The 27,269-nt window shown below is 62.0% G+C and overlaps 1 protein-coding gene across 2 annotated transcripts in view; it reads right to left on the bottom strand.

Moving 5' to 3' along the window:
* Positions 1–5,084: 5,084 nt before the first annotated feature.
* Positions 5,085–27,269, bottom strand: part of RARA (retinoic acid receptor alpha) — a 40,744-nt gene continuing 18,559 nt past the window's right edge. Inside the window, exons 2-9 of one of the 2 annotated variants that reach the window (XM_056127721.1) lie at positions 25,700–26,226; positions 12,053–12,201; positions 9,988–10,129; positions 7,887–8,047; positions 7,619–7,795; positions 6,499–6,703; positions 5,655–5,813; positions 5,085–5,418 (exon numbers count right to left, since the gene is read on the bottom strand). In XM_056127721.1, coding sequence (XP_055983696.1) covers positions 5,201–5,418; positions 5,655–5,813; positions 6,499–6,703; positions 7,619–7,795; positions 7,887–8,047; positions 9,988–10,129; positions 12,053–12,201; positions 25,700–25,877 — 1,389 coding nt within the window. In that variant the 5' untranslated portion in view covers positions 25,878–26,226 and the 3' untranslated portion in view covers positions 5,085–5,200. Of the gene's footprint in view, positions 5,419–5,654; positions 5,814–6,498; positions 6,704–7,618; positions 7,796–7,886; positions 8,048–9,987; positions 10,130–12,052; positions 12,202–16,703; positions 17,251–25,699; positions 26,227–27,269 lie in introns of those variants that run through there. The other variant, XM_056127722.1, reaches the window with a different exon arrangement.

The raw sequence follows: 27,269 nt of genomic DNA, 5'->3' as shown, positions 1-27,269 counted from the left end.
CCCTGAAGTGCCCTTCACACGCCCCCTTGCTGGCTGGCTGAGAGCCCCTCGTCCTGAGGACCCAGCCCCCACACTAGCCCTTCCTGTTCCCACCTCCCCCCACCCAAACCCAGGATGGTGACCACATGCACTGGTGACAGCTGCCAAGTCTGGCATCACATCTACTCACTGCCCCTTAAGCACCTAGTAGGCAGATACACCTCTTCCAGGAAGCCTTCCGAGACCTGCCACAGGCCTGCTGAACACCTGTGTCCTCCACTCCCACAGGCCTTAGTGAGAGCTGGGCCTCTGGACCCCACTGGCCCCTGATGGAGGCCAGTTACGGTCCTGGGTCTCCCTGTGAAGGGGCTCTGGGCTCCATGTAGGCTTGTGAGCTCAGTGACTGAGCTGACTCCACTGCCAGTGCTCAGCCCTGGGCTGGTGCCCTGGGGTCTGGGCAACAATGTCTGCAGATAAACAGCTTCCACCGCTGAAGGAAGGGGCTAGTGGATGCCAGGTCAACTAGTAAGCACTGTGGCCCCCAGCCCAGCAGTGAGGAAGCGAGGGCAGCCTGCTGGCACTGAGTGGGCTGGACCAGTGATTCCATGGTGTCCTCCCGAGTAAGTGCTCTTCGCGGGACCTAAAGTCGTCATCCAGATGTTGGCGGAAGAGGTGGCTCCAATGCCCAGCACCGCCTGGTCCACACAGAAAAGCAGGAAGGTCTCTGCAGCAGCGTTTTTTTCTTTATTCTGGGGGGGTCAGGGAAGGCACGGTGTTACTATGGTCAGGTGTGTTTCATTTATTACCTTTTGGTGGGACCAAACCTGGCAGTGCTCAGGCCTATTTCTGGCTCTGTGCTCAGCAGTGACTCTGGGTGTGTTCAAGGACTGAGTGTGGAGCTGGGAATTTGAACTGGGGTCAGCAGCATGCAGGCAAGGGCTTTAACCCCAGCCCCCCTATTTCTCTGATCTTCGTTGTCAGCTTTTTGGTTTTTTTTTTGTTTGTTTTGTTTTTGTGTGGGGGTTGGGGCACACCTGTTGATGCTCAGGGCTTGCTCCTGGCTCTTTGTTCAGGAATCACTCCTCCTCGTGGTCTCAGGGGACATTATGCGACGTCAGGGATCAAACCCAGGTAGGCCACATGCAAGGCAAGTACTGTACTATTATTGCTCAGGGGTTACTCCTGGCTTTGCACTCAGGAATTAATCCTGGTGGTGCTCCAAGGGACCATATGGGATGCCAGGTATCGAACCCAGGTCGACTGTGTGCAAGGCAAACGCTCTACCCGCTGTGCTATCGCTCCGGCCCCCTGTCCGTTTTTAATTCAACATCCACCCCTTCTCTTGGTTTGTGGCAGGGAGAGGCCACATCTGGCCCAGTGGTCAGCAGCTGCTCCCAGCTAGGTGCTTGGGGCCATGGACTGACAGTGCTCAGGGCACCGTGTAAGGCAGCATTCAAACCCAGCCCTTCCACTGCAGAGCCTGCACTCAGCCTGTGGGGTTATTCCCACAGCCCTCCCCAGCTTCCAAGTTTCTTACACACCATAGCTTCCAACTCCCTTCCATCCTTTCTTCCTTCCCTCCCTTTCCATCCCTTCTCCTTCCTTCCTTCCCTTCCCTTCTTCCTTCTTTCCCTTCTCCCTCCTTTCTTCCTTTCCTTCTTTCCTGTCTCCTTCCTTCTTTCCTCCCTTCTTTCTCCCTTCCTCCCCTCCCTCCTTTTTTCCCGCCTTCCTTCTCTCCTTTGCAGTACTGAGGTTGGCTGCATGTAAAGCAAGTGTCTTGCCCACTATACAGTCTATACAAACACCCTGCTTTATTTTAAATCCACATGCATTTGTGAAGGGCCGGAGCAATAGCACAGCGGGTAGGGCATTTGCCTTGCACGCGGCCAACCAAGCCAACCTGGTTTCGATTCCTCCGTCCCTCTCGGAGATCCCGGCAAGCTCCCGAGAGTATTTCGGCCACACAGCAAAGCCTGACAAGCTACCCGTGACATATTCGATATGCCAAACACAGTAACAACAAGACTCACGATGGAGACGTTACTGGGCCCGCTCAAGCAAATCAATGAACAACGGGAGGCCAGTGCTACTGTGCATTTGTGAAAAATAGCATCAACTATTTTGAACTGTAGCTCAAAAGGCTGCAGACATACTCTGCGTGCTGGAGCCCCAAGTTTCATCCTCAGCGCTGCATGGTCCCTCAGGCATGACCAAGTATGGCCCAAAAACCAAAGTATAAAAGTTTCAGATTATGGGATTTTTGACCATGTTGCACAGGGTCATATTAGGCCTGATTGTGCCCAAGCATTACCATTGAAAGCTTCTAGTTCCCTTTTACTGTACAGTGTGCACTCACGGTGGCTGGTTTGCTGGTTTTTCTTCTTTTTATTTTAGTTTCGGGGCTCAGGGCTTATCGCTGACTTTCTGCTAAGGAATCACTCCTGGCGGGACTCAGGGAGACACACGAGGTGCCAAGGACTGAACATAGGTCAACCATGTGTGCAAGGCAAACGCCCAATCCACTGTCCTGTAACTCGGAACCCTCATTTCCGAGTCTTATAGGAAAAAAAAAAAAAAGGAAAATAGTTCCTGGGGGATAAGGTCTCGCTCTGTTCTCAGGCTCCAGTCTGGAGCAAGCGAGGAAGAGAAGTGAGGAGCTGAGATAAGCGAGGCGCTACCGCCACCTAGTGGTGAAAGTGGAAATGGCGGTGGGTCTCCGTGGAAGGGCCTCCCACACGGGCATCCCAAACACAGCCCCCGTGGGCGCTCCAAAACCCCAGCCCGTCAACCAGCTTCAGGTGCTTCAAGGACAGGTCTCGCTGAGAGCTGACAGTCCAGAGCACGAGTCCCTCTGATCTGCCACTAGCTCGGTGTGACCCTAGGTCTGGGCCCCTCTAGGTTCGCACCCCACCACTCCCCAATGCCTGCCACACTATCTTCTCAACCAGGAGCAGCCATGGTTAGGGTCTTCTGATTTTTTTTTTTTTTTGCCACACCTGGCGATGCTCAGAGGTTGCTCCTGGCTCCGCACTCAAGACTATCATTCCTGGTGGTGCTTGGGGGACCATGTGAGATGCCAGGGATGGAACCAGGCTTAGCTGCGTGCAAGGCAGGGGCCCTACCAGCTGCACTGTCTCTCTGACCCCAGCTGGGTTCTCATGAAATGTGCCCTCTGTGCCTCTCACCCACAGAAGGGCCCCGGGGAAGGGCCGTCTCCAGAGGCAGCTGGACGGACGGGTTCCTGACCACATTCACCCACTGCCTGCAAGCGGGTCACACCTGGCAGTGCTCAGGGGCTAATCCTGGCTCTGTGCTTGGGGGCCACAAGACCATGCAGTGTTGGGGATCAAGGTCAAGGCTCCTGCATACAAAGATGCTCAGCCCTTGGCAGTTCTGACCACTAGAAGGCTAGAGATTTTTCTCTTCTCCCCGGAGAATCAAAAGATTAAACAAGGATCAAAGCCAGGCCTTCATACACAGCTCTACCAAGCCACAGCCTTGGCCCAGCCGTGAGGAAGGTTGAGCCGGTGGCCATTCCAGAAACAGAATCAGTGTCACCTCTCGACAGGCAACCGTAGCTTCCCACTAGGGGTTCCCAGGAGCTGGTTTTTCCTCCCTCAGACTGGCCCAAGTCTCTCCTCACACCCCTAACTCTCTGACATGGGCTATCTGGGCCTCTAGGCCCAGGGCCAGCCTGCCCCCTCCCACAGGATCCCGAAGACCCAGGAGGAAGGGGTGCTCACGTCTGGGCATCTGGGGCCCATCCCCAGGGCCCCGCCCAGACCAAGGCGGGAGGCAGTGAGGCTCCAGGCATGCATAGAATAAATAGAACTTTATTCTCATCCAGTAGGTCTCGGGGAGGTGGGGGCTTTCCAACCGTAACAGGCGCACCCATGGGCTCTGGGGAGATGAGACCCCCAACCCCAGGGCACAGAGGGCAGGGCAGAGCAGCTCCCCCACCCGGGGGTGCAGAGAGAGGGGAGGAGACCCCCTGTAGGCCCGTCCTGCGGGGCAAGGAGGGGGTGCTGGTGGAGATGGGGGGGCAGGCCAGGGAAATGGAACTCAGGCCAAGTGTGTGCATGAGTGTGTATGAGTGTGTGCATGTGTGTGTATATACGCACATGCGCATGTGTGTGCATGCACGAGTGCAAGAGTGCATGAGTGTATGCACGTATATGTGTGCATGCTTGAGTATGCACACACGTGCACGTGTGTGTGTGTGTGTGTGTGTGTGTCTGTGTGTATGGTCTGTGGGGCGGTGCTGGTGGCTGAGGCTGGGGCGAGGGTAGAGGATTCTGTGGTCAGCCCCTGCACACACTGGGGGCTGCAGGGCAGAGATGACACAGGCCCCTCGGGGGTGCAACACTGCCAAGGACCGGGAGCAGGGTGTGTCGGGGGTTGCTGAGAAACAGCCTCTAGGCTGGGAAGGGCCCCCACCCCGCTTTGTCCCTGTCCTAGTCTCTGGGGGCCCCCTCCTTCTGGGGCTGCCTGAAACCATCCACACCCAGTGTGCTGGGGCAGAAGGACGCAGGCCTCAGAAAGTTAGTACTTCACAGTTTTAAAGAGGAACGCGAGGAGGGCAGGACTGGGGAGGGAGGGCTGGGGGCACAGGGAAGTGGGGAGCAGGGCAGGCCCCCTCCCAGGGACCCACCAGCTCCAGGCCCAGCTCCCCCCAGACACAGCACAGATTCCTTCAGTATAAATGTGCTTAAAATGAAAATTCTTATTTAAAAAAATCAAAACCAAAAAAAAAAAAATTAAAATAAAAACAAAACCGGCGAGAATTAATACCTGGGGTTGGTGTGGCAGGGTATGTACAGGGGAACCCCCCGCCCCTGGCCCACCCCTCTGTCACCAACCAAGGCAGGGGGCTCCAAACGGGGCAGGGGGGCAATGGCTTGCGAGTTCTGAGAACAGGGGAGCCAGGTCCTGGCATCTGCTGGTGATGAAGATGAGGCGAGATGGACAGTGAGGTGTCTTGATGAACGAGGCCCCCAGGCTCTACCCTGAGGCCCGGGGACTCGGGGGTCCTCACGCAGTTCACAGCCTGGCCCAGATGTCTGTGCCAACTGCAGCTGACTAGGTGCTCGGCCCCTGCCGCCTCCTCCATGCAGCCCCCCCAGGACGGAGGCAGACACCCGCCAGGAGGGCCGGGAGCCACGAGGTTGGTTGAAAGGCAGAGAGAAGCCGGGGCACGGGCGGCGTCCACAGCACGCGGTGGTCACGGAGAGTGAGTGGCCGGGCTGCTTCTGTTGGAACTGGGGCTGAGGCTGGGGCTACAGCTGCCGGGCGGCGGTGCCAGGCCGCCCCCGTCCCGCGTCCCACCCCCCTGCTGTCCACTCAGAGTGTCCAGCCCCTCGGAGTTCTCCAGCATCTCCTGGATGAGGGGCGGCATGGAGCCTGGGATCTCCATCTTCAGCGTGATCACCCGCTCGGCGCCTGTGGGGAAGGGATGTCAGTGCTCAACCCACCGGGAAGAGGACCCCCTCTAGTCCCATCACGTCCGTGTACCCCCCCCAGGGGAAACTGAGGCTGGGGCTGCTCGCGGACATGCCTCCTCTGCCCCCGCCCCGACTACTGACACCTCACGGCACCTAGGCGGGGTCTTTGGGGGTCAGTCCAAGGGTGCCCAATTGGGTGGGCCTGGCCCTGGGCACGCGCAGGGGACCCCTCACCCTTAGCACTGATGCTCCGCAGGTCTGTGATCTTCATCAGCATCTTGGGGAACATGTGGGGGCGGCTGGGCCTCCGTTTCCGCACGTAGACCTTGAGCGCCTCCAGCAGCGGCTCCTGCAGCATGTCCACGCGGTCGGGCTGCTCCAGGTCCTGCCGGTCTGAGCAAGCCACGCCCCCTCAGTTGCGCTCCCCAGCTGCGCCGCCAGGGGGCGCGCTTTGCCCAGCAGTGGGGAGCCTGGGGGCTCTTTCCCCAACTCCCTGCCAGACCCAGGATGGAGGTGGGGAGGGGTTGTTGGGGGGGTATGTGAGCTGCCAGACACCTTCCTTCAAAGCCTCTTCGAAGTCAGAGAAAAAAAAAGGGGGGGGGGAGGGGAGAGCCTGGAGTCCCCGGAGTCTTCCCATCCCTGATGGCAGCAGGGTGTTTCCGGGCAGGTCATCCACCCCATTACCATCCCCGGAATGGCACAGGACTGCTGACAGCCGACAGTGGGGAGGGCGCTTGCCTGGCTGGCCCGTGGCAGACCTGGGTTTGATTGCAAGCAAGCACCCATATGATCCCCCAATCACGGCCAGGAGTGATCCTTGAGTGCAGAGCCAGGAGTTAAGACCTGAGCACCACTGCTGGCCGGAATGTGCCTCATTACTGCCTCCCTCGTGCCCTGCAGAGCCATCAGCTGGACATCCCTGGCCCACTGCCCACTGCCCACTGCCCAGGGGCACACTAAGAAGCACCTGCCATGCTTCACCCCTCCAGCTCCCCTGGGGAACCCAGACTGCTCCTAAGGCAGATGTGGGGGGGGGGGGCTGCGACGCCCCTGGGTCCAGCCCAAGCCCCCGACCCACCTCCACAGATGAGGCAGATGGCGCTGAGCAACCCAGTCTCTGCATCGTCCATCTCCAGGGGCAGTAGCTGGTTGGCAAAGGCGAAGACCAGGTCTGTGAGGGGCCCGAAGCCGGCGTTGTGCATCTGGGTCCGGTTGAGGGTCAGCCCATCGGAGAAGGTCATGGTGTCCTGTTCGGGTGTGTACCGCGTGCAGATCCGCAGGATCTGGTGCAGAGGACAGGTGGGCTCAGAGTCACGGCCACTTGGCCACTCTGTCCAACAGCCCTGCCTTGCATGGTCCTGGGTCCCAGGGAGTCCATGGCAGGCTACCACCACTAGGTGGCGCCACACTCAGGGGCCGGGGCGGTAGGCTGTGCTTTGCAGGCAGGAGGCTGGTGTCTAGTGTCCAGCGCCCAGCACTCCATGGTCCCCCTGAGAATTGTCAAGACCAAGTGAGGGTCCCAACGTCACCCCTCCAAAAAAAAAATCTCAATAAATGTGCCTGGGCTTTAATCATGTGGGCACTGACCTGACCCTGTACAGTCTGACCCCAACACCCAAGCCGGCAGTTGGAGCACTCAGGGAGGACGGTAAACGCCTTCAGGCCTTGGCTTTGGTGGTCTCCGCCCTTCCCGGCCCTTGTCCTGCCGCCAGCCCCGCCTGTCTTCTCGCCCTGCACCCATCTGGCCTCAGACCAACACAACAGGGAAGCCTCTCCTGGCCTCTCCACGCCACTTCCCCCCCCACACACTTCCTCCAGGGAGTTCCCCCAACCCGGATGTCGGGCAGAGAGGGGGCCTGCCCTGCCCCCACCGCTCCCTCCAGGAGGCAGCACAGTTTTGCAACCTCCCTTCACATAGCTGCCAACAAACGGAGGAGGAGAGATGGGGGGGCACCTCTGGCCTGGCCACAGAGGATCTGAGGCACACCCTCCTCCAGGGAGGAGGGGCAGGAGAGAGGGCTCTGAAGGGAAGGACGCTGGGCAGTGTGGGGGGAGCTGCGCGGGCAGGCCGCGCTCTAGGAGAAGTGGAAGGCGGGCAGGGAGCGCCGGTGTCTGCGTGCTAAGAAAGGTCGTGACCTGAGTGGCAGGACAGGGCAACGCCAGGACACGGGTGGGAAGCCCAGGGCCAGGGCCCTCACCAGGATGTCCAGACAGGCCGCCTTGAGGAGGGTGATCTGGTCAGCGATGGTGAGGGTGGTGAAGCCCGGCAGCTGCTTGGCAAACTCCACGGTCTTGATGATGCACTTGGTGGAGAGTTCACTGAACTTGTCCCAGAGGTCGATGTCCAGAGAGACGCGCTGCTCGGAGCTGTTGTTCTGGGAGGACGGGGCAAAGTGAGGCCAGAGCCCGTGGGGAGAGGAGGACGCAGGGCCGCAGGGGTGGGAGAGGGACCTGGCGCCGCCGTACCGTAGTGTATTTGCCCAGCTGGCAGAGGGCAGGGAAGGTCTCCTGGTGTGCTTTGCGCACCTTCTCGATGAGCTCCCCCACCTCCGGCGTCAGCGTGGCGCTCTCGGAGCACTCGGGCTTCGGGGCCTCCTTCTTCTTTTTGTTCCGGTCATTCCTCACAGCTGGGGACAGAGCACCGGGTCACCGGGCAGCAGCGGCTGGCCAGCCCCGCCGGAGACCACCCTCCGACACTCACGGGTGTCTGGGAACCACCCTGGGAATTCCTGGGCCCAAGGCACACCCACACCAATGCACCAACACACGCACAATACATGGACCAACACATGCACCTACGTGCATGCCAACATACCCAACATACATTCATTACCCACGTGTGCACTGACACCAGTGCACACACCAACAGTACACACATGCACCAATACTCACAACACAAGCACCACCAACACACCGTTCACATATGCACCAATGCACGCTCACCAAAACACATGTTCACATGTGCCAACTGCCACCAACACAGGCACCCACCAACACAAACTCGCCGGGACCACCACCAACCCAACCTGGCATGTCACCAATTCACAGGCTAAGTCCCACCTCGGGTCCCAGGACACACATACAGACCCTCCCAGGCCTAGCCAGTCCCCCAGCCACTGCAGTCCAGCCCCCAGGATCTGGGTACCATCACCCCCATATTCTGTGTCCCTCCATTCCCAGGACGGCCCAGTTCCTGCCTCCACTGGCCCCAGCCCAGCCGGTTCGGGTTCTCCTGGGGATCTGGGCGCTGCTGCTCCTGGGGCGGGCAGAGCTCCCCAGCCCAAGAGCAGGAGGCCCGGGTGGGAGAATCTCTCGGCCCATTAGCCGGGGGAGCTGACAAATCGCCGGGGGCGCTGAGCCGCACACACGGCTCGGCTTTAAAGAAGCGATGGGGTCGTTACCAGCCGATTATCCCAGACACACAATCACTCACGGGGCCTGACGCGGAAGGAGAGGGAGAAGGGGGTGGGGGGTGGGGGCCTGGGGAGGGGGCCTGGGGGGGGGCGGCTGGCATAATTTGGAGATCACTCATGTCGATTCTGCAAATTCAATAAAGAGCACGGGAGAGAGGGAGAGGGAGAGGGATGGTGGGGGGATAATTTGGGAAGAGAAAATTGCAGCTGTGACAAGACGTTTATCATTCGGAAGCTTTAATTCTATTGAAATGGCAGCTGCTCAGCTGGGGCACAGAGAGAGCCAGAGGAGAAGGGGGGAGGGAAGGAACAGGGAGGGGGAGCTGGGGGGGGGAACGGGTCCCCACCCCAACCCCAACCCATCCTGGGTTGCACAGCTCTGGGAGCTGAAGGTGGCAGCTGAGGAGATGTGACGGGCCCTGACGGGGGAGGTCCCAGCTCTCACCCTCTTCCCACAGCTCAGAGCTGGCACTTCCGGGGCCAGGCAGCGAAGGGCGGGGGGTAGGAAGGTGCTGTGGAACCGCCCCCCTCCTGTCTGGGGTCCCTCGAGTCCTCCCTGCGTCCCCACCCCACTTCCCTCCTCCACTGCCCTCCCCACAAAGGGCTTGGGGGTCCCGCAGCCCCTCCCCCACCCCATCCCCCCAGGCTCCGGCTCCATGGCAACGGCCACGCAGACAAGGAGGCGTCTGTCAGCGTCATTTATCTCTGACATCATCAATCACCGGTCACCATGGCAACACCCATGATTCAACACAAGAGGGTCTTGCTGTCCAGCCCCGCTGCCCGCCTCCATCAGGCCTCAGCTGAGCCCCAACTGGAACCCCGTCCCTCGGGGGTCTGACGGGTCCTTCCTGTCCCCGGCTCCCCACACAATAGTTTCCCAGCCCTGGGCCAGCGACTCCCTGCACCAATGTCCCAGAGCCCCCTCTGGGGGACACCCCAAAAGAGGCACCATCAGGAGGCCCTCAGGAGGCCTCTGAGAGCCTCGCAGGGCTGGGCGGCTTAGAGCAGACACGCAGACAGGCCTGGGCACAGGGAAGCTGGACTCAGACAGAAGGACAGAAACAGACAGGCGACAGGCCCGTGACCACACGGCACCAAGCCTCCCCATGGACGCACCCCTGGCCCGGCCCTGCTCCCGGCGCTGCACTCACACTCCTTGGACATGCCCACTTCGAAGCACTTCTGCAGCCGGCAGTACTGACAGCGGTTGCGGGTCACCTTGTTGATGACGCAGTTCTTGTCCCGGTGGCACGTGTATACCATATTCTTCTGGATGCTGCGGCGGAAGAAGCCCTGGGGTGGAGGGCAGGAGTCAGGGCATCACCCCAGCCCCTCCTCAGCTCCCTCACAAGCTGCCTTCCCCTCCCCCGGAAAGCACTGCCCAGGGAGCAGGAGTTAGACAGGACAGTGGCCCTCTGGGATAGGACCCAGCAACCAAGCACAGGAACAGGAGGCCTAGGAGGGGGCTGGGGGACCAGCGAGCTGGTGCCCGACCCATGTGCAAGCATGCAACTATGTGCTAAGGAGAATAAGTCTTCATCCAGGCACCGGCATGCTCACTGATCTGCGTGTACTATGATCTGCATGTACACTAATCCAAGTGTGCTCTAATCTGTGTGTACAATAATCTCCATGTACAATCATCTGCATGTACAATGATCCGCGCGTACAATGATCTGCATGTACTCCAATCTATATGTACAATGATCTGCGTGTACTCTGATCTGAATGTACAATGGTCCGTGGATATAACAATCCATGTGTACTGTGATCTGTGCCTACAAGGAGTCGCATGTACAATGATCCACGTGTATTCCAATCTGCATGAACAATAATCCATGTGTACAATGATCCATGGATGCAACAATTTGTGTGTACTCTGCACATACAATGATCTGTATGTACAATGATCTGTGTGTACTCCAATTTGCATGCACAATGACCCACATGTACAGCAATCTGTGGATACGATCTTTGTGTACCCTGATCTGCACATACAATGGTCCGCATGTACAAAGATCTGCGTGTACTCCAATCTCCATGTTCAATGATCTGAGTTGTACATGCCAAAGAGGCATGTACAACAATCCATTTGTACTGTGATCGGCATGTACAGTGATCCACATGTACAATGATCTGGGGCTGTAGCAATAGCACCGTGGGTAGGGCGTTTGCCTTGCATACAGCTGACCGGGATTCTATTCCCAGCATCCCATATGGTCCCCCAGCACCACCAGGAGTAATCCCTGAGAGCAAAGCCAGTTGTAACCCCTGTGCATTGCCGGGTGTGACCCAAAAAAGCAATAAAGACCCACAAAAACAAAAAACACATGTACAATGATCTGCATGCACTCCGATCAGTGTACTTTTTGTTATTTGGAGGCCACACCCAGCTGTGATCACAGTTTACTTCTGGCAGGCTAAGGAACCGTCTGGGCTGCCGGGGACTGAACACAGGTGGGCTGCGTGCAAGCAAGCACCCTCCCTGCTGTTTTATCACTCCAGCCCATCTGCATATACACTGATCCCAGACAAACCAGGCTGGGCAGTGGCTCTGCAGACCGAACAGAAACAGGCCACCAGACTGATCAGGAACCAACGGGGAACACCCAGGGCAGGCAGACACTCTCGGGTGATACTCCACACCTGGGCACAGCCACTCAAGTCACCAAGCCGAGCACACTCAGCGCCCTGCTGGAGGGCAAGCCGCAGGAAGAGCAGTTCTGGGGAGCAGTGAGAAGCCCGCCTAGAGCAGAGCATCTGGGAGGGGTGCTGAGAGCCCCGGAGCCCAGTGGGGCCCAGGGAAACCCAGCCAGACGCTGGGGAGCCATTGCCTACACCTGAAGGGAGGCCGAGGCAGGGCGCCAGGCTGCCGTGGCAAGGTTCAGGCAGGGCCGCCGGGGGCAGGCCTCCTGGGTCCCAGGCCAAGAGCTGCTCGCCAGCTCACCATGGTAACCCAGGCAGCGGTGGCAGCACGGGTGCACGCCCTGCCAGCTGGAGGATGGAGATGGGGACAGCATCTCTGCAGGAGGGACCTGGGGCTTCGGGAACCCCTGCCCATCTGGGGGCCTACTGCAGGCGTCCCCTCTCCTGGAAGGCTGCTGCCACTCCCTGCAGAGAAGCAAGAGCAGGTCCACTTCCGGAAACCCTCCACCCTGCCAAGTGCCCAGGATGTGGCAGGAACACGACCCTTCCCAGGAACCCCATCCAACTCACCTTGCAGCCCTCGCAGGCGCTGACCCCATAGTGGTAGCCGGAGGACTTGTCCTGACAGACAAAGCAAGGCTTGTAGATGCGGGGGAGGGGCGGTGGCGAGGGGGGGCTGGGCACAATCTCCTCGGAGCTGCTGCTCTGGGTCTCGATGGCTGCAGGAAAAAGAGGGGCAGGGTGGTCAGGAGCCCCCTCGGTCCTCAGGGACAACCCCCCACACCTCACCCCTGCAACCCTCCACAGGCGCCCAACCTGCAGGGGCAGTATCAAGGAAGCTGGGGTTTCCCAGCCAGACCCGGGCCATGAGGCTGCCAACCAAACCTCCGCACCCCATCATGCCCCACTACTTCCCCGGGACCCCACCTTCAAAACCAGTAAGACCAGATTATAAACCTCAAGATTCCTCTGTGAACAAGCTACACCTGGGGGAGGGAGTGTGAGTGTGAGTGTGAGTGTATACATCTGGGGGCAGGAGTGTGGGTGTATATGGGAGTGTGTGTGCACACCTGGGGGCAGGAGTATGTGTGCACAAGTGGGCAGGTATATGTGTGTGTGCATGCACACCTGGGGGTAGGGGAGAGAGAGAGAGAGAAAGAGAGAGAGAGAGAGAGGGAGTGGTGTGTGTGTGTGTGTGTAAGTTTTCCCAGACTCCCCAGGTTAGGAAGGAGTTAAGACCCAATGTGGACAGAGGGAAAAGGACAGGAGCTGGGGACAGAGGAAACTGGGGTCAACAGGATATTCACAGCCAGCCGGCCACTCCCCCCACCCTTCCACTTCCGCTCCCCCCACCCCCTCTGCAGCCACAGCCCCTCCCTCCTGAACAGGGCCCCCCAGCCAGGGACCTGCAGGAGGGCCTGGGGCCCCCGTGCAGCAGAGCAGGGGCAGGGCCTCCCAGAGGTAAGTAGGGACCCCCGGACACAGGAAGCGGTGTCCCCAGGGCCCCCCCTCACCGCCCTGACCCCCCCCCCCCCGGAAGCCCACAGCTGGGGTGCCATGTCTGGGGAAGCGGCATGACAAAGGGGTTCTGTTCCCATCAATGGTCTGTCTGTCTGGCCTCAATACTGTCAGGGTGCTCCCCCTCTCCTGTTCTTCAGCGGCAAGAGGGCAGCCAGGAGGGGTGACCCAGCCAGCAGGGGCAGCGCCCAGAGCCCCAGGCACAAGAGGGCCGTGCTAGGCGTGGAGGGGACAGTCTGCCCACAGCCCGGGCAGCAGGGGAAGCCGATTGTGCCCGGGGCCCCTGGCAGGCACCTGTCCCAGACCAAGAAGGGCCAAGGGGGCCTCCCTGTCACTCCAAATCCAACACTGGGGGAGGGTCTGCGAGTGGTGAGGTCACACACAGCTCGCGCCCCAGCAGAATTCAACTCTGGCACTGCAAAGTCCCCTGAACACCACACTGAACCCCCAGGCCAGCACAGAGCCAGGACTGACACCCCCCATCAAGTCCCCCACAAGTCCAGGGTCAGGGGTGTGGGGGGACAGGGGTGCAGTGGGGGGCTCGGGATGGCGCAGGGAGGCCTCACAGCTCCCCAGCACCAAGCCTGAACACTCACTTCCCTGGCCAGCTGTGCACCCCCATTCCTTGTGCAAAGCAGTGGGAAGAGTGGGGGGCCCAACCCCACACCCCAACACCCAGCACGCTGCCCTGTCCAGGCGGGACCCCCCACCCCACTCCAGGGACAGACAAGGTAGGGAGAAAGGCCTGGTGGAAACTGCTGCTGGGGGGCGGGCTTGGGGGGGGCCAGGGTGAGGCCAGGAGGCAGAGGGGCCAGCCACAAAGGAACCCTTTGTTGTGCTAACTTTTTCCAAGACGTAAAAAGGAGTAACAATAGACAATCCAGACTGGTGGGGGGGGTGTCAAGGACAAGGGGGGGTGTGTGGGAGGGGGGTGCCCTGGTCTCCAACCCCCAGAGAAGATTGGCTTCCCCCCTCTATCCCTGCCCTACACTTAGGGTGAGCCCCAAGGGAGGCAGAGGGGTCTGGGGAGCTTGTGGGTGCAGAGAGGGGCCCAGGAAGAAGGGCTGTACAGGCCCAGGACCCGGATCCTAGAAAACTGAGTTCCAGCCTAGGCGGACTCTGAAGGTGGGGGCTGCAGGCCGGGAGGGGGCATCCTCTCTCCAGCGCACCCCAAAAGAGGCTTCAGCAAGCCCCCCACACCACACCGCGGACATCAGGCACATCCCCACCAGAAACACTGCTAAATGTCAGCCCAGTCTGCCCCCTCTGACCCCAGCTCTTCGAGGGCCAGGTACAGCCCGCCCCCTCCCCCAAACCGCAACGGCCAGTCGGCTGCGGGCATCACACTTTTCTCCACTCAAAGTTCCTGCGCCACGCACCACACCACTGGAAGCGGCCCAGGAAGCCGGGGTCCCCTCCCCCTTCCCGCTGGGCCGCCCACGGGCTGCCGCGCGCCGGATTCCCCACGCCCCGGAGCCCCCGAGAGCAAAGAGGCCGGTTCCTGGAGGGGATCAGCAGGAAGTCAGCCCGGCGGCCCGGGGCTCCCCTCCCAGCCCAGCTGCTGCAGCCGCTGCCCGCACCCCCGGAGGAGGGACGGCCCGGGCGGGGGTGAGGGGGTCCTCCCAGAGCCCTTCCTCCCCGCCCCTGCGCGCGCGGGGGGGGGGGGGGGGAGGGGTTGCCCCGGCTGCTGCGCCGCGGAAGGCCCCCCTCCCCGTGTGCTCCCCCCCACCCCCCGCGCTGCGATAGTATCTCCCCTTCCCCCCACTACGGGCATCCACGTGCTTCACATTCTTGGACGTCTGGGAGCGGGCGGAGGCGGAGCTGCGGAGATTGGTGGGGGACAGATGGGGAGCCACATCCTGTGTACCCCTTGTCCTCTAGTGCAACGGGGGGAGGGCAGAGGGGCCGAGGGCACCCCGCAGGGCCCACCACGCGCCTCTCCCCTCCGCCCGCTGCACTCCTGGGGGCAGGGGCAAAGAACTGGAGTGAGGGGGCTGGAGAGCTCTAAGGCCCCCGAGGCCCCTGGTAGCCCCGGAGAGGCTCCGTCCAAGGGTCTCCCTGCGATCACCCCAGGTGGTCTTAATCACCACCCCGGGCTCTGGGTCCTTCCTGCGCCGGGGAAACAAGCCCCCTCCAGCCCGTCCCCAGGCTCCGGACACTGGGGATGCACACAGGCCTGCCTGGGGCCGGGCGCCCGGCCTCAGCGCCCCCGGCCCAGGCAGGCCTCCACGTCCAGCCCCGGGGCTCGGCCTCGGCGTCCGGTCCGGCCCCAGGAGCTGGGCGGCCCGGCGGGGAGGACGCAGCGTCAGGCCGGAGTTGGGAGGCTTCCCCGCGTCCTCGGAAACCCGCTAGGCGCGTGGGAGGGGTCGGGAGGCCCGAGGAGGGTCCCCGGCACACCTCTCACCTCTCCCGCAGCCAAAGTCAACGGCGCGCACGCCCCCTCCTCCCGCTGCTGCGTCAGCAGCTCCCGGCGGGGCGCAGGGCCGGGCCGGGCCAAAGGTCAGGGGGCAGGACAATAGGGGAGGCTGGGGTGGAGGTGGCGCCCGGAGCCGCGGGGCGGTCTCCACCTCCGCCTCTCTTCCTGCAGCCCCGGCGGGGGGCTCCCGCCGCGCACCTCCGCCCGAGATGCCAAGCCCCCGGAGACCCACTGCAGCCGCCTTCGGGGCGCGGGGACGAGCTGCGCCCGAGCGAGCGCCGGAGAAAGAAACCCGAGCCCGGGAACAATAACCCCCGAGCGCCCTCTCGTACCCCGGCGCCCCGCGGGGGCGGGGCAGGCCCAGGTGCGCACCCCGGCACCCGGGCGCACGCAGCTGCGCGCGCGTAGGGGCCAGCACCCAGACGGGGGCGTGGGCCGGGGAGGCCCGGCTCCAGGGTGCCCCTCGGCGCCCCGGCCGCCACCCCCAGGAGCAAACAGGGTAACAAAAGGACGCGCTGGTTTCCAAAGTGGGCCGGCACCCAACAAACCCAACTCAACCCCCGGAGAATCAACGGATTAGGGTGTGGGGAACGGGGGGGGGGTGGGGGGAGGTCCTCCCGGACGGGCCGCACCTCCGCTCCTGGGGCTTCAAAGAAAGGTACTGGCCAAGTGGCATCCGAGATTCCCGCGACCCTCGGACAGCCGAGGGCAATGGCAGGGCAGCCCAGAGGGCAGGGGGTGCCTGGCTAAGGTGTCCCCCGCCTGCCACACCCCGCTGCCAACACGAAGGTTGCTCCCCTGCCATCCCCTCTGATGACTGAAGAGCAGAAGCTGGGGGTCGCGGCAGGGGCCCAGAGGGGGCCCTCCCCCAGGCTGGGCAGGGGTGGAAGCTGGGCAGAGGCCCCTCCTCCTGGAAAGCCTCAGATCGGAAGGACCGGCACCCCACGTTCCAGAGCCCCCAAAGGTCCCCTCCACATGCAGCTTTGGACTGCAAACAAGGTACCAACTGGGGGCAGGGGGCTCGTGTCCCCTGTGGGCATGATGAACGACTACTTCCTGGAGGGAGGAGACCCCCCCCAAGTTCCTGGGCCCTAGCAAACAGGCGGGGTGGAATACCCAAGGGGCCAAGTGTCCAATAAAAGGCACCTCCTTAGAGCGAGACACGAGGGTAAGCGAGGACAGAGCCGAGACACCCCCCTCCCACGCCCCAGGCCGCACCCCAGGGGCGGAAGCCCCCCCACCCGCAGCGGCCGCGCGCCCACAATAGGAGACGGGGCCGGTACCTACAGTGGTTGGAGCCATTCCAAAGCGAAGTCCGGAGCGGGGCGGAGTAGGGGCCGGGCGCCGGGAGCCCCTTCTCTGGGAGCAAACAGGCCCGGTTCTGGTTATAAAAATCCACCACCAGGAACGGGCTGGGGCTGGGGGCGAGCCCCCCCACTTCCACGCTCTCGTACATCGTCCCCGCGCTGCCCAGAGGTCCGGGCGGGGAAGTCGCGCGCGCCGCCGCCGCCTCCCTCACTCGGCCGGCGGCGCCATCCGGGAGGGCGGCTGGGGGTGCGGGCACGGGCCCCCCCACGCCGCCCGCCGCCCCGAGGTCCCGTGTCCAAGTTGCCGCCGCTCCTCCGCCGGTCCCGGGTGGAAAGCGGGGAAGTTGCGTGCGCGGGCCGGGGGGCCCTCCACTGCGCCCCCGGAAAGCACGGCGGGGCACGGGGCTCGGAGGCTTCACCTCGAGGGGGCTCCCGGCTCGAGACTCATGCTGGTGTCCGAGGCGCCGTCCCGAGGCTCCCCGAGTCCGCCGGCGGGGGGCGGGCTCGTGCGCCCGGGGGTGTCACCGGGCACTTCCTCCTCTCGGCCGGCCGGGGCTCCCGGGCTTCTCCCGGGCGAGGACTCCGGCTGCGGGTGGGGACCCCGCGTGCGTGCGCGCGTGCGGCTCCGCCTCCGCCAGGCCTCGGGGCTGCGGGGGGCGCACTGGGTCTCCCGCGGTGCGCGCCCTGGGCTCCCCCCCAGGCCCCCCCAGCCGAGGCGCCCCCCTCCCCTGCACTCCCACCCCAGATCCTCCGCCCAGTCCCATCCAGGCGCCGCCCCTGGCTTAACCCTTTCCCGGCAGGTCTGGCTGCAGCTGGCAAAAGGCTGGGAGCTGAGAGGCGGGGTGCGGAGCGGCGAGTGGGGGGAGCTTGGGAAGGGGAGGAGTGAAGAGGCGAAGGAGGAGGATCGGCTGCCCCGGGAGGGGGTACGGGAGCACAGCCTGGGGCAAGGAACTGGGCGGCGGGGGAGGGGGGGGGATGAGAAGGTCCGAGCCCAGGACGGAAGAGGGGCGGGAGCCCCCGCCCTCCCCATCTCTGCTCGCGCTCAGTCTCCGTGTTTTTAGTCAACCCTGGGTCTGGGGCTATCCTGGTGAAGAGGTGTCGGGCGGGGAAGAGCGGGGTGGTCCCAGTGTCGTCCCCCTCAAACACACCCCCTGCCCCAGCCCGGGCCTCATTTGCCTAATGCAATGCGGCTGAACTCTCGCTGAACCCGCCCGGAGGCGCCTCACCTCCGGGTGACCCACCCACCACTGCCCGTGACATCACTCGCTCGCCAGCCCGCCCGCGGGGCTCGCCCGCCGACCCCAGCCACACACCCCCCGCCCCGCCCGGCCGGCCAGGCTCCCCGAGAGATGCGGACGGGGACCTGTGCGCCAGAGCGCACGCACGTGGCCAAGGGTTAGCACCCTGGAGGTGGCGTGCCGGGCTGTCCCGGGGCGTGACACCTCGCAGCTCGGTGCAGTGTCGGAATGAGACACCCGGCTTGTGTCATTGTCTGTGACATCATGTATGACTCCAGCGGGCCGCTCGTGTTTGGGCACCAGCGCGCAGCTGGGGCCCGGCGCGCTCGCCTCTGCGCGCTTCCGGCCGGCCAGGCTCCGCCCAGGGTGTCTGGGGGGGAGGGGCAGCTGCTGGGTCCAGCCCCGGGGAGAGAGAAGAGAGGCCTGCTGGCCACTTCCTCCCCGAAAGCCCTCGGATGCCGGTTTCGCTGGAAGAAAGGTTGGCTCGGAGCGCATCCCTTGTCTCCCCCTCACCCGCATTCTCGTTCTAAAAATGCACGGGAATTCCCATGCTTCCCCAGAGAACCGCCTAAAAGCTACGGATGTCTATGTGTAGGAACAGTCCTTTAATCCACACGGCAACTCCAGGGGTAAGGAAACATTATTTATGAACAAATGAAGAAACTGAAGTCTCGGCATAGCTAAGTGCGTTCCCTAAGATCACATGCGCCACCAAAGTCCACATTCCCAACACGCCAGACTCAGGCAAGAGAAACCTTTGGGACCACGTCCCTCCTTGACCCGGGCCGGGGAGGAGCCTGCCCTGCAGATCTTAGGAGCAACAACCATTAAGCAAATAATCACATGCATTTAATTGCAAACGAAGATAAATGGTATTATGATGCAAGTAGCAGTGTGCTTTGAAGAATTTCTGTAAGTACCTTCAATTGAGCTTGAAGGGTCCGGAAGACCTCAAAGAAAGCAAAGACTTAAAAGACTTAAGCAAAGAGGAAAAAGTGACCACCCAGGAAGAGTCCCTGCAGAGGTCCTGAGACTTCTGAAGCTGCCGAGTCTATTCAAGCAGCTGACTAGGGTAGATGGAGCAGAAAGTTCAAGTGAGGGGCCTGAGAGATAGCACAGTGGGTAGGGTGTTCTTTACATGTGGCTGATCTGGTTCAATTCCCCGCACCCCATATGGTTTCCCCCACCCCAAGTCCCACCAGGAGTGATTCCTGAGCAGAACCAGGAGTAAGCCCTCAGCCCAACTAGTTGTGCCCCATCCTCCTCCCCCCAAAAAAGAAAAAGGGGTACAATACCAGGCTAGTGAGGATGGAGAGGCAGCTGAAAGGTCCATGGGCTCTGTCCCCTCTGGTCCCATGAACACCACCAGGAGTGACCCCCAAGCACCACTGGATGTGGCTAAAAAATAAATAATAAAGACCAGACTGGAAAGGTAGGCTGAGGCCAGGCCAGAAGATTTGGTGGGGCTGGAGAGATAAATAATTCAGGGGTTAAGGCACTTGCCTTGCACGTGGCCAACTGGGTTCAGCCCCCAGCACCTCGTGTGGCCCCCAGAGCCTGCCAGGAGTGATCCCAAAGCACAGAGGCAGGAGGAAGCCCTAAGCATCACCCGGTATGGCCAGAAACAAACAAAAAAAAAGGACTTGGATTTCATCCAAAAATGCTAGGAGAGGTCACGGTGGGCTGAAGTATGCCTGCGTTATATGCGGGGGGCTGGGGTGCAGCCCCTCACCGTGATTCCCCAGGCACCACCACAAAAGGCTTCTGAGTACGAGCACTTTGCCAGGAGCCGTATTCCTGCTGGGTGTAGTCAAAAAATTTTAATTAGTAATTTAAAAATCAAGGGACTGGGGCTAGGGATGGTACAATGGTTAGAGCACGTGCCCAATCAGGGTTGATCCTCAGCACAATATGGCCTCCCAAGCCGCCCTGGGCATAGCCCTGAAGTCCCCAGAGCACAGCTGGGGTGGCCCTTACAGTCAGTCCCCAGCACTGCAGGTTCCACATCCTGGGGACACAGCACTGACCTGTACTCCCAGCTGGCTGGAGGAGCCAAAACAAACAAAAACAGCAATAAATAAATAAATAAAATAAATAAAAAATTAAAAAATAAGCAAGGAGCTAGAGAGACTCAAGGAGCTGGAGCAGAGGCTTGGCATGCAGGAAGCCCTGAAATCTCCAGCACTGGATGATCCCTGAGCACCGCTAGGAGTGACCCCAGAACAAAGAGCCAGCAGGGGGCCCTGAGCACTGCTGGTGTGGGCCCAGAGATTTTTTTTTTTAATTTAAATTGTAGCACTATAGCACTGTCCTCCATTGTTCATCGATTTGTTCAAGCGGGCTCAGTAACGTCTCCAGTGTGAGACTTTGTTGTTACTGTGTATGGCATATTGAATACATCACGGGGAGCTTGCCAAGCTTTGTCGTGCGGGCGAGATACTCTCGGTAGTTAGCTGGGCTCTCCAAGGGGGCGGAGGAATCGAATTCTGGTCAGCAGGGTCTGCCACACGCAAGGCAAATGCCCTACCCGCTGTGTTATGGCTCCAGTTCTTTAATTTAATTTAAATATTAAATAAAAATCAAGAAAACACAGAAAGCATCTAAGCAGAAGGGAGACCATCTGATTTTCTGCGGGATTAACATTTTTCGAGCAGCTAGGGAAGCTGTTAGCAGCCTGGGCAGGGCAGGGCAAGGGGCCTTAACCTTGGAGTCTGACAGTGGGATGGGGGTGGGGGGGCAGGGAGGAGCAAATCCCTCTGGGTTTGCTCAGAGTTGGTGCAAAAGTTGGGGGCAAAGGAGGCATCAGAGGCAGCTCTGGGGGCATGTGCAACAAGCCTAGGTCCTGAGAATGCAGAGTAGTATGCAGAGGGCCTGGGAGACAAGCCAGCAGGAACGCTTTTGCCTTGCAAGCGGCCGACCCAGGTTTGATCTCCAGCATCTCTTAGGATCCCGTGAGCCCAGAGTACAACCTGGTGTGGCCCTCAAACAAAAATATCAAATGGTTTTTGAGCTAGAGGGACAGTACAGGGACTAAGATGGCTTTCTTACATTTGGCGGACCCTGGTTTGATCATAGGCACCCCAGGTGGTCCCCCAGCATCACCAGGACAGAGCTCTGGCCAGTCAGCAGTGGGGTGTGAGGCCCGTCCCCACCATAGGAGCACCCATAAGGGGGACAAGTGCCTGGGACAGCAGATCAAGGTGGGGACGCGGCAGGAAGAGGTCACTGCCGAGCAAAGTGCTGAGTGTCGCAGCAGGTAAACCACCAGCCCATGGGAACTGGGGACATCCGTGACCGACACTGGGAAGAGGCAGCATTTTAGAGGTCCCTTAAGGGACATGTGAAGTTGGGAAAGGGAGAAGCAGGGAGAGGTGTCTGTTTGGGGCAGAGGGAAGTTGGCAGCGAGAGACGGCGTAGGGTGGGGGTGCCTGCAGCCCGTCCACCCCAGCTCCTCTCTCGATCCATCCCTGGTAGCACCTTCAGGACCTCAGCAGATGTGGGTCGGGCTGAACTAGCCCCCACTGATACAAGGCAAGGCTTCCCACTCTCCCCAGACCTCATCTGTAAAGGGTAATAGACAGGAAACCATGAGGCCTGGAACCAGATGGACATGCCCCCCACACCCCCATGACAGGGCTGGGTGCCACACCCTGGCCAGCAGGGCTCTCTGGGGCTCTTGGCAGCTCGTGGCCTCTGAGTGATATGCAGGGACAGTCTGCTCTAAAGCAGAGGGGATAGGGGAGTCCGGGAAAATTTCCTTCCCCAAGCCCGGCACCACACAGGAGGGCGGCTGTTGGGGTGGGGGGGAAGGAGAGGGAAGGCGCCTGATATGCACGCAGCCACCCAGGGTTCCAGCCTGCAGTGCTCAGGATCCCCAAGGGGGACCAAGAGTGATGCCTGAGCTCAGAGCCCTGAACTCAGCCAGCTGTAGTGTTCACAGCCTTTGAAGACTCTCCTGGGGGGCCTGGGGAGAAGGGCAGCACTGGTTCTGTGGACCACCAGAGCTGGATCCCCCCCAAATCTCAGCCATTCTGACCCTCCAGTCTAGCCTGGGTCCCAGCTTCACGGAGAGAGGGAGGAGGGAATGGGGGGGCACCCCGGGGAGCTTCCTCTCCACCTGAGCTCTGGGGATCCCTGACCAGCCTCAGGGAGAGGCCTGGGGGTGGGGGTGGCCTCCCCCAGGCAGGGTTCCAGCACTGAGAGGCCACTGCATTAGCATTATCACCAGCCCCGGCTGCAGGAGATAAAAGACCGAGTCTCATTTTCATTTCAAACCCCCACTTTAAAGTCTTGGCTTGACATCTTGGACCCTGGGGAGAGGCGGTGCTGGCCCGGCCCCTCCCAAGCAGTCCCTCCTATTGTCCAGGGAAAGAGAGGGCTGAGGGGGAGGGAGAGGCGAAGGAGGGCACCACCCCTCACCCCTGGCAGCTCGGACCCTCCTGCCACTCTCAGCCTCCAGGGCCCCCGTGGAGGATGGAGGAGACCCATCCTCTGAGCGGTGGGCGTCTGCCTCTGGGGGCTCCCCGCCCCGCGTGCTTCCAGCTTCCGCGCCCTTGCCCGCGCCCCCGTGAATGGAAACAATCTAGGTAAGAACTGTGGGTTCACACCCTGTTCCCCGGGCGGGCGCTGTAGCTCAGCGGCTCGGCTGAGATTTGGGGGCGGGGAGGGGTGTGCCCAGATTGTATCCGCAACTTCCAGGACAGGGCGGAACTTTGGCGGGGCCTCCCATCGCTGGGGAAGCCAAAACAGAGAAAAGGGGGGCGGGGGAGGGTCCTGCAAGTAACTGCTCCTGCCCCCTTCAGGGACACGATGTGGGCGTCCAGCATGGGGGCTTCCTGCGGGCTTTAGGAGATGGAGCACTGCTCCCCTCACTCGGGGGGTGTCCCCACAGTGCTCCTCCTGGGCTGCAGGCCTGGGGAGGAGGAAACAGCGAGTCACTGGCCCTGGCCCGCTGTGTTCCCCCCGCACCAGGTCCTGGGGATCAAGGCCCCTCACCAGCATTGGCACGATTAAGATTTGTAAAAGGGAGAGCAAAGAGACAGGACTGTGGGTAGGGTGCTAGGCCCGAATTCAATCCCAGGTTCCCCACCTGGTCCCCCTCCTCCAGCATCGCCAGGAGTTAATTCAATTCCTGAGTGCAGAGCCAGAAGCAAACCCTGAGCAGCGCCAGGGGGTGCCCCCACCCCAATAAATAAGTAAATAAATAAATAAGAATTTGTAAAAGGGTAAGTCCCAAGCGCACCACAAGTTGGCGGGGGGGGGGGGGGGGGTGCGGTGAGCATCTCATTCGGTGAGCACCTAGCAGAGCCCTGGGCCCCGCATCCCACAGCCAGCCCTCCATGCCCACTTCCTGCCAACCCACGGCAAGCCAGGTCCTGGGCCACCAGATGCTCCAGGGCAAGGCCAGGAGCAACACCCAGAACATGGCCAAGGAGCCCCCAGGCCAGCACCCAGGACAGGCTGGCGCCCCTCCAGCTGGAGCGAGGCTGGAGACAGACCGACTTCCTCCAGCCCAATCCACACACCCTCCCCTCAATCAGTCACTCAGTCACTCACCCCAGCCTTCCCATCAGATACAACACCGCAGCAACCTTCCCCACAAACACACAATCCCAGCTCTCCCATGAACCCCATCCTCAGAGATCAACCGGGAGATTTGCGGGGGGGGGGGGCTCCCAATCCAGCTCCCTGAGAGATTAGGGGAATTTCTAGTTCTGCACACAGGCTCTGAGGGGTGCAGCCAGCCCCTCAGCCTCCTCCTCACCTGGGCAGGAAATGGGAGGAGGGGTCCCACCTGAGCACAGAGTGGGGCGAGGCAGGGGAGTGGGGGGGCACCGGTACACAGGCCTGATGTGCAGGAGGGAGGCCAGGGATCCATGCCCTGGACCAAGGGGTCCCCTGACAACAGAAACAAGGGGTGTGTGTGTGGGGGGTGGGGAGGTCAGAGCATCAGGCAGCCAGCCCCAAGGGAATACTGATGTGTCCATGGGCATGGGCAGCGGGCAGACCTGCCCCTCACCCTGTCCCTCCCAGCAGGAGACAAGGTCAGGGAGAGGCTCAGAAGCTGAGGGTGGCCCTGAGACAGGGAGGGGGGAGAGGAGAGACGGCAGGGAGGGGGGAACCCAGGGCTCTTGGAGGGAGGGGGCAGGAAGGGGGCATTGCCCAACCTGGGTGGGGAACACCAAGGAAGGCTCCACTTGCCCAAAATGTGGGCACCCCGCCCTCAGGGGGAAAGGTTACCAGCAGGGTGGGAAGTGGAGGACCCAGAAGTGCCCCCACCCACCTCGGAGAAAGAGGAAGGAGTTTGCAACACTGACAGGAAAGCAGGGTATCAGCCCTGCTGTCTAGCACGGCACAGCACGGCCCGGCCCGAACCCTCCATCCCCCGCACTCAGAGCATCTGGGGCACGGGGCCTACCCCCACCCCGGGGCCGGATGGCAGCCCCTAACTCCCCCACAGTCCCAGGCCCTGTCAACAAAGACCTCAGGAGTCGCAGACACACAGCCCCGGCCAGCCACCCTCGAGCGTGGACGGAAGGATGGCTGGGGCTGTGAGCGACGGCAGTGGAAACTGAGGCAGGGCAGGGGCCTCCAGGAGCCCGGCTCCCACGAGTGCTCCCTGCACTGCCAGGGGAAGCGAGCCAGGAAGCGGTGGTGGCGCTGGGCAGCTGGCCAGTGCGGGCAGTGAGGCGCCCAGCCAGGGCCTGCCCTAGGGACAGAGAGACTCCCTGGCTCCGGGGCGCATGTGCTGCCCCCACGCCGAGAAGGGGGCACTGACCCAGTCCCGCCGGCGGGCGCACGGGTCGGGGTGCCAGGCAGTCTGCCAGCAGGGAGGGGAGGGGCAGCGGGGGGTCCAGGCCACGGGGTCCGGCCCCTGCCCGCCAGGAGAGGTGGGACCCGGGGCCCAGGTCAGCAACTGACCATTCGGCCGCTGTGTCCACAGCCTGGCTCGGCCGCTTCCATCCGCCCCCTCCGCCCCAGGCCAGGCCCCACTCCCTCCTCCCCACAGCCCTGGCCGGGAGCCCGGCTGGGCCCTGGGGGCCAGAGTTACTGTAAGCGGCCTGGCAGGCCTGCGGCCTGGACGCTGCCAGCTGGCCAGCGCAACGGCCACCTCCCATTACCTGGCTCAGCCAACAGCCGGGGGAAGGGTACAGGGACCCCCGCCCAGCCCACAGGAGACCCCCAGGGCAGAGTGGGGAGGCAGAAAGAAAAAGTGGGCCATTCCGGAGCTGAGTGGGGCCACATGCCCTCTCCTGAGACCCTCCCCCTCCTGAGACACGAGCCCCCTCCATGACAGGCAATCTGTGGGTCCCTCCTGCCACCCCGGAAGCACCTCGGAGCCTGATCCAGCAGGGAGGGGCAAGGCCAAGGGGGGCCCCAGGGCCTGCCTGGGTCTATTCCTTCCAGCCCCAGTCTCAGACACACTGGATGGAGTAAGACAGGGAGGGCCCCATGCTCGAGACCTGTTGTTTCTGACACCAAGAGGTCAGCGGGGCCTCCTAGGGCCGGGCAACCGGTCCTGGAAGCTATCAATAAGGTCCCTAAGGGCAGAGCTCGGGGGCCAGCCCATCTCGCCCTACCACCCCACAGCAAACGGCCTCTGTGCGCAGCCTCTAGGCTGAGACCTTTCACCCTCCAGCACCTCCCCACCTCCATCGAGGGGGCCCCTCCTCTGGAAGTGTCCTGGTTTGCCCCCACCCAGCGCCCCCTCCCACGGAGCCATCCAGCTCCTACTTACTGGCGGGGGAAGGCGTGCTGTAGCCGCTGACCGGAAGCTGGTGCTGGAGAGTGCCCAGGGCGCCGGGCGGGGACAGTCCACCCAGCATCGGGGGGAAGAAGAAGGCGTAGGGGGGTACCGGGTACCCATTGAGGTGCCCTCCCCCCGGAGTCGGGCAGGAGCTGCTGTTGCTGGCCATGCCCAGCAGCCGCCGTCAGGAGGGCGAGTCGTGCGCAGGACGCTCCAGGGGGCTTCAGGCTGCCCCTCCGCGGGGCATGGGGCCTGGGCCCGCTGGGGGTTTGGGTGGGCGGCCCACCCCCCCTTCAGTCCTGGTGCTGAGGTCCCAGGCTGGCAAATGTCAATCCTCTGATGTCCCTAGACTCCTGGGCACCCCTGGGGGGCAGCGGGGTGGGCAGACGGGCACCAACACCGGGTTCTTGGCTCAAGCGGTTCCGTGAGCTGGGACTTCTGGGATGGTCCACTGCTGGCCTTCAGGGCGCCCCAGGCAGGATCCCGCTAGGCGGCTGGGGGGGCCATGTCCCGTGAGGCTGAGGGAAGAGGAAAAGACAGGTGAGTGGGCACAGAGCAGCGGGCACCGGGGCATTCCCCGTGGAGCTCCCTCATCCAGAGTTTTCCGTGGCACCCAGTTGAGCAGACAGCTGGCATGGTGCCTGGCTGGCAGAGACGGACTGGGAGCAGGACTCGGCCACTGCGGGGGCTGTCAGAGGAGCATGGACAGACGGGGGAGACCAGGCCAGAGCCCAGAGCCAAAATCCTGAGGGCAGGGCAGGGAGCCCTCGTGCCACCATAGAGGGTCCCGGCAGCTGGGCCCTGTCCTGTCTAGCGTGGGTTAACTGAGGTCGGAACACAAGAGAATGTGTGCTGGGGGAGGAAAGGCTGCTTCCCCAAAGCACTGGCACTTCTCAGAAAAATGACTCCTCAGCCAGGAGGCCCCTCTCGCACCACTTCCCCCCAAACCCAAGCCCCGGAGCCCCATCTGGCTGGCTCCCACAGGCCGGGTGGGGAGAGGAGCTGCTCGGATGCACAAATAGGGAAGTGGCAACCAAGACCCCTGGGCAGCACCAGGAGGACCAAGCCCCCCATCCCAAGCAACAGAAGAGTGGCCGGCAGTGATCTGAGCTCACCCCCGCCCTGCTGCAGCGGCACCCCGGGAACGGGGCATGCGGTGGGCGGCAGATGAAAGTCCCGATGTCCCCCGATCTGTGTGGACTTAAAGCCGCGCCCTGTTTGCACAGCTGGGACCAGAGGCCATGCACAGTTGACGCCCAGGGGCGAGGGGCAGAGAGGAGCCCTGAGACCCCACCATGCAATGAGGGGATCTGATGAAGGGACAGGAGAGACAGGAGCCGAGAGCCAGTGAGTAGGGTTGGGTGCCCGGGGTGGAGCGGCAGATGCCCAGTGACACAGGTCACTCTGCAAGCTGACCCACATGCAAGGGCAGGTGAGAAGGACAGAGAAACGGCCCGCGGAAACACAGCCTTGGCGCTGCACCTCCACCAGACAGATTCACGACAAGGGTCGGAAGACCAGGCTGGCAGGGAGAACTGGCTGATGATTTCTCAAAAGGTTC

This window comes from Sorex fumeus, unplaced genomic scaffold (genome assembly GCF_029834395.1).
Source record: "Sorex fumeus unplaced genomic scaffold, SorFum_2.1 ptg000063l, whole genome shotgun sequence".
Classification (NCBI taxonomy): Eukaryota; Metazoa; Chordata; class Mammalia; order Eulipotyphla; family Soricidae; genus Sorex; species Sorex fumeus.
Note: the sequence above shows the minus strand (reverse complement) of the source record. Positions and strands in the feature narration are given on the sequence as shown.